General features: G+C 36.4%; 1 protein-coding gene across 1 annotated transcript; it reads left to right on the forward strand.

The window, feature by feature from the left end:
- The first annotated feature begins 1,000 nt into the window (after positions 1–1,000).
- Positions 1,001–1,720, forward strand: LOC107776713 (uncharacterized). Its single transcript, XM_016596629.2, has one exon. It carries the CDS (start codon positions 1,001–1,003, stop codon positions 1,718–1,720), a length of 720 nt encoding a protein of 239 aa, XP_016452115.2.
- The last annotated feature ends 8,473 nt before the right edge of the window (positions 1,721–10,193 follow it).

Below are 10,193 nucleotides of genomic sequence, written 5' to 3' on the forward strand. Positions count from 1 at the left end.
GCTGATCGAGAGGTCGGTTGCTGATATTGCATTCAGGCGACCCAAGGTAGTCCTGCAGACGTCCGCAGACCCAGTGTCCCCTCCTATCCTTACTTCATTTCTGTTTTACTTTCTTCGAGACAGATGTATTTTCTTTGAAACCATTATTTGTAGTATTCATAGAATGTTCATGAGTTATGACACCAGTTTTTGGGTGCTATCTATTTCGAATTTCGTTAATAGCATATGAGTAATCAGTTAAATTATGTACTTCCGCTTTTATTTTTACTGATTTAGTTTTGTTAAATTTTAATTAAAAAAAAGGAAAAAGGTGTAATATTCTGTAACGTTGGCTTGCCTAGCGAGTGCAATATTAGGCGTCATCACGTTCACGAAGGTGGAAAATTCGTTACGTGACAAAAAATTACAGGAAGGCAAGAGCTTATTATCATAGGAAAATTAGTTCTTTAACTCAGAGATATAAACCTCAAAACTTACTGCAGACCATATATACATATGCAATTTACCTATGTGGACCCAGATTGAATTTCACCTTCATTTTTACTTTCTACTAAATTAATTCTAGTCATAAAAATTACTAATAAATAACAAGATGCCAAATCCAAATGGTTTACATTAATAACATTCTTCCTTTTTTGGTCAATATATACTATCCATCAAGAAATCTAGAGTATATATTTAGTTAATCCACTGCAAAAATAAATTTTAAAATTTGCCAGTAGGGAACAGAACAGATGGTAACACATTGAAAGCCAGCCCTTTCAGGGTTTATATAAAAGGCTGTGAGACCACCCAAACAAAATATATAGAAACACAAGAATTTTCCAGTTCTATTTTTCAACAAATATACACACAAAAGAATTTTTCTGTTCTTTTTTCAATAATGACATCTCCAAAAATTACCCTGAAAGATCTTCACTCTTTCCATTTTAATGATAGAGAATTGTTCATGCGGCTGGTCATGACCCTGTATCGCGATCCAGCTGAGTCATTGTTAGTCATGGCTTTGTGGTTCTGGCTACAAAACCATGCTCATTTTACAAATGCAATTGTAAAGATAGCGAAGGCACCAAATATAATGGTGAACTCGTTGTCTAAAGAAGCCTCGACATGCTTGAAATGTTTGCAGTCGAAGGTCCCCCCGATGGATAGTCTTGGAGGCCAAGACATGCCATTGACTACTCTAATAATGGATAGAGACATTTCTTTTCAAATTGTGTATCAAACAAGGTTTACTATGATAAGTGGAATCAAACATTACTTGAACAATGTTTATTCTATCGTGTTCGCGGATATTTTACTCCAACTCTTTCCAGGGAGATCAAGAATTCTCCTGAATTCAACATTTGGTGCTATAACAGTAGTTCCAAGGACCCTGGGTTACATTATCCCGACTAATAAAGGACCATTGGATAGTTTTTGGTCCTTAAATCCTGCAGTACCAGTAGACGATCGGACTTTGTTCTTGACATTCTCAAAAGGTTACCCTGTGACTGAAGCAGAGGTGATTGAACTCTTCAATTCTAAATATCGAGATTGTATTGAGGACATTCATATGGTGCCATCGACTACATCGGACCATTCATTGTATGCTCGAATGGTGGTTCGAGATGTTTCAACCGTTGATCAGATCTTGAGCAGATGTCCTATTGCTAAGTTCAGGATTAATGAAAAAGATGTTTGGGCTAGGAAATATGAACGTAGAGATCGGCATTTTTAGCAGTAGTACCAATTGTTGTGCATGTATACTGTATACAAAAACTACATTTTACATGTATATGATAAATTATAAAATTACCATACAGTTGTGATAAAAAGTGTTCCTGGAAAAAATATTAGTAATAAAAGAAAAATATGTTCATTGATTCAAAATTCAATCTATAGCTTTTAATTGTTTTTTTGTTTACCGTTGCTATGAATTGATTAGTCTCACTCTGACTGGCTTATAGATTGTTTGGCCAAGCTTATTTTTGGCCAAAAATATTTTTTTCCGGCCAAAAGTCGCTTATTTTTTGTCAAAAGTGCTTTTTTTTTTTGCCAAAAGCACTTTTGGCCAAAAATTGAGATGTTTGGCAAAGCTTCTTGAAGGAAAAAAGTACTTTTGAGGAGAAACGGAAGCAGAAGCAATTTTGGAGAAACAGAAAAAGTAGCTTCTCTCCAAAAACACTTTTTTGAAAAGCACTTTTGAGAAAAATATACTTAGAAGCAGTTTTTAAAGCTTGGCGAAATACTAATTGCTGCTCAGAAGTGCTTTTCAAACTAATTAGCCAAACACAAACTGTTTCTTACCAAAAGTAAGCACTTTTGAAAAAAAAATTCTCAAAATAAGTTGATTTTTGCAGCTTGGCCAAACGGGCTATTAGACTGTTATTGGGTCCAAAATTCTAAGAAACAACAACCAATCCCAATCAAGAATTGTGTTCTTACTATTTTCTCAAATTAGTGTAGTGTTAATTAAATAAAATATTCAAGGAGATAAAGGATAATTTTACGATTAAGGTTATTATGGAGTTTTAGAGCAACGGTAAAGTTGACTCCGTGTGAACTATAGGTCACAGGTTCAAGCTGTAGAATCAGCAACGGATGCTTGCATCAAGGTAGGTGTCACAGAGGTGATTTATGTCACTCGAATTCCGGCCGAGGTTTACCTCCGTGCGGCAGACAAGCCCAGCCTTGACTTCAGCCTTTCCAACACTTAGTTTTATTTTAGGGACGTTTTGAACTTAGAAAGAAAATAGGCAGCAAAAATAGTAAATAAAGGCACACACGATATACAGGAATTTCTTCCCAACTCATATTAATATGTGAATACAAGAACACAATATCCAACCCTTTGACCAAGACAAAGAATTCCCTGCCCCAAACACGTTTTCCCACCCTTAGGAAAATGACTTAGACGATTTTGGTTTCACAATGCCTTAAGACTAAGTTTCTGCCCCGTTTTAGGACATCTAGGCACATATTTATAAGGCTACAATCAGTTGACAAGCCCCAACTGATGGGCAAACATGTTAAAACAATTACAAAAACGTGGACCCATTTTTAGGTCATGATCAGCATGTCTTGGAAGAGGTTGCAACCGCCAACTGCCTCCCATGTGCCTTGCACATGTTTTCCAACTGCTACTTGTGCACAACCTATGCCTGTTTTTCGCCCAGCTGCTTTGTGCCTAAGGCTGGCATTGCACCCAGCCTTGCGTTTGACACTGCTCAGTGCCTATATCATTGCCACAACTCGCCGCCTATTGACTTAGCCGCACACGTTCATTGCCACAGCTGCCCGCTTGTGTCAAGTCGCCCCCAACTTGATCAAATCTGCCCGCATCAATTATCATTGCTTGTTCAACATTTCCTTTCCTTGCCTTGACATGTCTTTGCCCTTGTTTTGACATGGCTTTGTCTTGCCATTGTTTTGCAAACCCGCACGTCTAAGTAAAATGCACCTTGCTTCCGTTCAAGGTGCGTTTATCAACCCTGCATAGTCCGTCATGCCGAGCAGCCCATCATGATGTTGACCCAATTTGCAGGTTGTGTGCCAAGGCTATCATGAAAATCCTTGTCACAACCCACACCTATCGAGGACCTTTGTCAAGGGGCTAACAAACCACCCCCACCAGAGGAATTTGTCATCCTCGACGAAGCAGCTTCCGCATTTTTCAGCACCACCATAGGTCCCAAATATGTTGTTGTTTGCTCATGATCTTTCTCGTTCGGCTCATCTTACTCTTTTCTTTAGCAAACAAAGCTGAAAGCCGTTCAATTCTTGGACAATCCCTCGCCATATGTGGTCCTTTGTAAATAAAACAGCCATCAAACTTGCTGCTTCGTCCCTTGTTTGTCGAAGGTCCAGCACACTGCTTTCCCTTTTCATTGCCATCGCCCTCAACAACATTGCCTTTGTCGTTTCTGTTTTTCCTCCACTCTTTTGCCTTGTACTTGTTCTCGCTTTTGGACTTTAAAGTAGTAGAGAAATCAGAACCATCATGTCCCAACCGGAAATCACCCAACGCATCCACAACAGCGATGACACTAGGAAGTTCTTTCACATTCTGCCTTCGGAGTTCCATCTACGCCCATGACTGCAACCCGTAAAGGAAATTGTGCAACTTGTCTTCCTCAGACATGTTACTTATATCCAGCATCAAAGAACTGAAATCTTTGACATAATCCCTGACCGTTCCAGTTTGCTTCAACTTCTTCAAACGATCTCTAGCAATCCAGCCCGCATTGCTAGGAAAGAATTGATCCTTTCAACTCTTTCTTCAGCCCTTCCCAAGAGTCAATCTTCGGCTACCAGCACTTTAATCATCTGCTACGTGCATCCGCCACAAAAGCTTTGCATCGTCCACCAAATACATAGTCGTAATGGTTACTTTATCTTCATCTCGCACTTTGGCAGCCTGAAAATACTACTTCATATCCCATAGGAAGTTTTCGAGTTTCTTGGCACTCCTTGGGCCATTAATCTCTTTAGGCTCCGGAATTCTGAACTTGGTACGATCTGCCCCACGCTATGCTTCATCATTGCCAACAGCACGACGCAACAACCCATTTTCCATTTTTAGATCTGTGCACTCCTGGCTCAGCCTGTTCATCTCGGCCTCAAGATAGGCGAGACGAGTCACGATAGTCAGAAATTGATCCCCATCAACAGTTCCGACGAGTGCCTCTAATGCAACAACCTTTTCCCTCAGTTCTGCGTTGCCACCAGCCATTCTTCACAAAATTCAGCCGCTGAATGTTGTGTCTTCACCTCAATCCAGCCACGCTCTGATACTAGTTGTCACAGAGGTGATTTATGTCACTCGAATTCCGGCCGAGGTTTACCTCCGTGCGGCAGTCAAGCCCAGCCTTGACTTCAACCTTTCCAATACTTAGTTTTATTTTAGGGACGTTTTGAATTTAGAATGAAAATAGGCAGCAAAAACAGTAAATAAAGGCACACACAATATACATGAATTTCTTCCCAACTCGTATTAATATGTGAATACAAGAACACAATAGCCAACCCTATGGCCAAGACAAAGAATTCCCTAATTCCCTGCCCCAAACATGTTTTCCCACCCTTAGGAAAATGACTTAGACGATTTTGGCTTCACAATGCCTTAAGACTACGTTTTTGCCCCGTTTTAGGACATCTAGGCACATATTTATAAGGCTACAATCAGTTGACAAGCCCCAACTGATGGAAAAACATGTTAAGACAACTACAAAAATGTGGACCCATTTTTAGGTCATGATCAGCATGTCTTGGAAGAGGTTGCAGCCGCCAACTGCCTCCCATGTGCCTTGCACATGTTTTCCAACTGCTGCTTGTGCACAACCTATGCCTGTTTTTCACCCAGTTGCTTTGTGCCCAAGGCTGGCATTGCGCCCAGCCTTGCCTTTGACACTGCTCCGCGCCAATATCGTTGCCACAGCTCGCCGCCTACTGACTTAGCCGCACACGTTCATTGCCACAGCTGCCCGCTTGTGTCAAGTCGCCCCCAACTCGATCAAATCTGCCCGCATCAATTATCATTGCTTGTTCAACATTGCCTTGCCTTGCCTTGCCATGTCTTTGCCCCTGTTTTGACATGGCTTTGCCTTGCCATTGTTTTGCAAACCCGCACGTCTAAGTAAAATGCGCCTTGTTTCCGTTCAAGGTGCGTTTATCAACCCCAGATAGTCCGTCATGCCGAGCAGCCCATCATGATGTTGATCCAATTTTTAGGTTGTGTGCCAAGGCCATCATGAAAATCCTTGTTACAATCCACACCTGCCGAGGACCTTTGTCAAGGGGCTAATAGTAGGATACCTACATCATACCTTCCCCTGTATGTAAGTTATTTAACATATCGGATTATAAACTTTACTTTGGTGCAGAATATTAAAAGAAATTTTCTTGATGAAACAAAACTTTGGCAATTTATTTACTTTCTCTGCTCTTTAATTTCTATAAAAGTAAGAGCTCCACTAGATTAATGTATGTAAGTTATAATCCAGCGGTTAAAATTGGTCAAATTGACGCGTAATAAGTGAAGGAATATATTATAATTAGATTTATTTAAATAATTCAGAAATAAAAATGCAAATTATTAAGATATAAAATATTTAATAAGTACATTAATTTATATTGATTATAAACTATTAGTGTACGTGCTTTACACGTGCATACACGTCAATCAATAAAAAAACACACACAAAAGTAATAATTTATTGTAAGTCTATCCTAGACCACTGAGTATACAACTTGAAAAGATCACGTAAACATTATTACACAATTTTTAAGCTATAAAATACAATAAATAAAAGTGTAAGTTTTTTTTATAATATTGAAAATCGTTTTAGCTAGCTTAATAAAAGAATAACTCTCGCCCCACATACCTTGAACCTCTTATTACAAATTTTAGTACTTTTTACATGATTTGTGAATACTTTATTTCTTTTAAAAGAATATGTCTCTACAATCTAATTTAGCTCTCAAAATTAGTCAAATTCGCCCTTGAAAAGCGAAGGAATTATATCAAAACTAGATTTACTATGATTCTGAAATAATATTCGCATCATTTGAGATACGAAATTTAGTAATGATTAATGTATATAAGTTATAATCTAACTCTTAAAATTAGTCAAGTTGACCCGTGATAAATGGAGGAATATAGTATAACTAGATTTACTTAAATGATTCAGGAAAAAATATGAATTATTAAGATATGAAATTTAGTAAGTGATTATGTATATAAATTATAATCTAGCGCTTAAAATTAATCAAATTGACATGTGATAAACGGAGGAATATAGTATAACTAGATTTACTTAAATGATTCAAAAACAAAAATGTGATTATTAAGATATGAAATATTTAGTAAGTACATAAATGTATATTAGTTATAAACTATTAGTGTATGTGCTTTACACGTGCGTTACACATGTGTATAGTGTCAATTATAAATAAATATATACAAAAGTAATAAATTATTGTATGTATATCCTATACCGTAGAGTATAAAACTTGAAAGGATCATGTAAATATTATTAAATAATACTTTAAACTAAAAGATAAATAAAAAAATAACAAGTGTAAGAATTTTAATAATATTGAAGTTAATCGATTTAGCTAGCTTAATAAAAAATAACTCTCGCGCCACAACCTAGATCCCTTATTGTAACTTTAAGTTTTGCCTCCAATTTACAAAGTTATTTAATTATCTTCTTTCTTGTGCAATTAATTAGCATAATATATTATAAAGAAATTGATAATAATATTGTAATAATAATTTATTCATGTTTTATTTTTGTTAGAATTTACATTGAAAAAATCCTTTATATTTTGTTAGAATTAATAAGAATATTGAGAAAAATTTATAGTATTCTAGTCATATGGATATATATATATATATAATAGAGAAAAAGACGGGAAAGAAATGAAAACATATGTATATTTATGTTTTCATTTATTTTCCGTCTTTTTCTCTATTATTTTTTTCACAAAACTAACGTTTAGAATTATTCACAGTCGTATAAATTTGTATGGTCGGTTAAGGCATATAAGTAATCAAAACACTGGCTACACTTTTAAGTCTTTAGGTACAGACTGTAGTGAGTTGTATATATAATTTTTCATTATTTTTCCATTTTTTCTCGTGCGTTATTTGAAATATTATCTTTTAAAATTATTCATAGAATTGTATAATTTTTTAAGTTCAGAAATATATTAAAAGTTATATGTAATCAAAACATGGGCTACACTTTAAATGTTTAATGATAGAAGTATATTTTTGAGAAATAATTATATAATTTGGCATATATATAATAATTTAAATGTTTAATTTGGAAGAGAAGTGTATGTCAGTTGGAACTTCGAAATGCTTATCAAAGTCATATATGTATGTTCGCAATTTGTAGGTCTACGTCAATAAAAGAAATTGTCATAACTGAATATTTTAATTTATATAAGATAAAAATTTAGGTTATTTTTAATATCCTAAGTATTGGACTTCCTATATTGTTTAAATAAGCAAAGTTTTAGTTGATTTAAAATTATTTAGAAAAAATTTAAAACGACGATTTTGTCAAGTGTGAACTTTATTTTTAAAGGCTAAAACTTCCTATATAGCAGTTTAAATAAGCAAAGTTCTAGTTGATTTAAATTTAACGACCCGACCGGTCGTTTTGAGAGTATTAGCCCTGATCCCCTATTTATTGCTCCCTCTATTTCATTTTGTGGTTACGTAACTTGCCGCGATGATTGGTGTTTGGTTCGGGAGAGTTTCGGAGTAGAATGAGACACATAGTCCCTAAATTGAAAGTTTAAGTCGTAGGATTTGACCGTTGTTTGACTTGTGTGAAGACGACTCTAGAATAAAGTTTTGACGGTTCTAGTAGCTCTGTATGGTGATTTTGGTCATAGGAGCATGTTCGGACGTTGATTTGGAGGTCCGTAGGTTGTTTCGGCATGAATTAATCGAAAGTTGGAAATTGGTAGAATTTTGGAAAGTTTGACCGGGAGAGAAATTTTTGATATCGGGATCAGATTTCGATTTCGGAAGTTGAAATATTTTCGTAACGTCAATTATGTCTTGTGTGCAAACTTTCAGGTCAATCGGACGTGATTTGATAGGTTTCGGTATTGAATGTGGAAGTTAGAAGTTCAAAAATTCATTAAGCTTGAATCGATGCACAATTCGTGGTTTTAGCATTGATTTATGTGATTTGAAGGCTCGACTAAGTTCGTATGATGTTTTAGGAATTGTTGGTATAATTGGTTGAGGTCCCGGGGGCCTCGGGTGTGATTCAGATCGTTATCGAATCATTTTTGGACTTAGAGGATTGCTGATGTTGGGCTGGTTCTGGTGTGTCGCACCTGTGCATTCTGGAGCGTAGGTGTAGAGCCGCTTCTGCGATGTTGGGCATGGGCTGGAGTTCCGCTTTTGCGTATTTAAGAATACAGGTGCGTGGCCGCATCTACGGTGGACCTATCGCATGTGCGAGTTTAAGGCTCCAGAAGAAGTTCGCTTCTACGGTTCATGTGGCACTTCTGCGGCATCGCAAATGCGATGGGAAGCTCACAGGTGCTATGCTGGGCTGCTAAGCGAGGGCCACAGATGTGAGATTTCACTCACAAAAGCGAGATCGCAGGTGCGAGTTTTTTGTCTACAAATGCGGAAAGTGGTGGGCAGAGAGCTTATATTCGAAGGTTTGCTATTTTGTTCATATTTTGAGATATAGAGCTCGGATTAAGGCGATATTTTGAGGAATTTTCAGAAGAATTATTGGGATAAGAGTTCCTAACTCGTTTTTTGTCTAAATTCCATTAATCTATTTTCGATTTCTTCATTTAATTAAGGATTTTGGTTGAAAAATTTGGGAAAAAGGTGAAAAAGTTCTTAGACCAAATTTTTGAGTTTTGAAAGGATAAATGAGTTTGAATTTAGATAATTCTTATATGGTTGGACTAAATATCGAATGAGTGTTCGGATTTATAATTTTGGTCGGGTTCCGAGGCGCGGTCCTGGGTTGACTTTTTGGGGCGATTTTCCAATTCTTTGCATAAATCATAATTTCATTATTTAGATTAGCTTTCTATAGATATATTTATAGTATGTAAGTATTTTTGGATAGATTTGAGCCATTCGGAGTTGGAAAATCAAGGGAAAAGCCTTCTTATTGATTGATTTGGTGTGGTTTGAGGTAAGTGACTTGTTTAACCTTGTGTGAGGGAAACCCCCTTAGGATTTGTACTGTTGTGGTAATTTATGATATGTGAAGGCCGTGTACGCAAGGTGACGAGTGTGTACATGGGTTAAATGTTGAAATTTCGATTTTAGCTGAGTAGTTTCCGTTATATGCCTTAATTGAGTTACTTTAGTGTATATAGTCATCATGTTTAGCCAAATCTCACATATCTATTCGTCTTATCTCTTATTTGCAACTTGTACTACATGTTTAGTTGAATTAATTATTGTCTTGATTCGGTATTCATTACTTAACTGGGGAAGTTTTTACTTGAAATTGCTATTCTTGAAATATCTTGCTATTGAGTTTGGTGTTGAGTTGCAAGGTCGTGGTTTCTGTTAAGGCAAGGTGTAAGTTGTGAACTTCATGTTATTCAGCTGTTATGTGTGGATTTCGTGTTATTGTTGAGGTGAATGTTGTTATTGTTACATGAGGTTTCTGCCGTGCGGTTAATATTATTGCACAAGGTTTCTACCG

The sequence above is a fragment of the Nicotiana tabacum genome, chromosome 1 (genome assembly GCF_000715075.1).
Source record: "Nicotiana tabacum cultivar K326 chromosome 1, ASM71507v2, whole genome shotgun sequence".
In the NCBI taxonomy this organism is placed as follows: Eukaryota; Viridiplantae; Streptophyta; class Magnoliopsida; order Solanales; family Solanaceae; genus Nicotiana; species Nicotiana tabacum.

Excerpts from the sequence above, each read along its gene's own strand:
- LOC107776713 (XM_016596629.2), top strand. The coding sequence starts at position 1,001 with ATGGCTTTGTGGTTCTGGCTACAAAACCATGCTCATTTTACAAATGCA.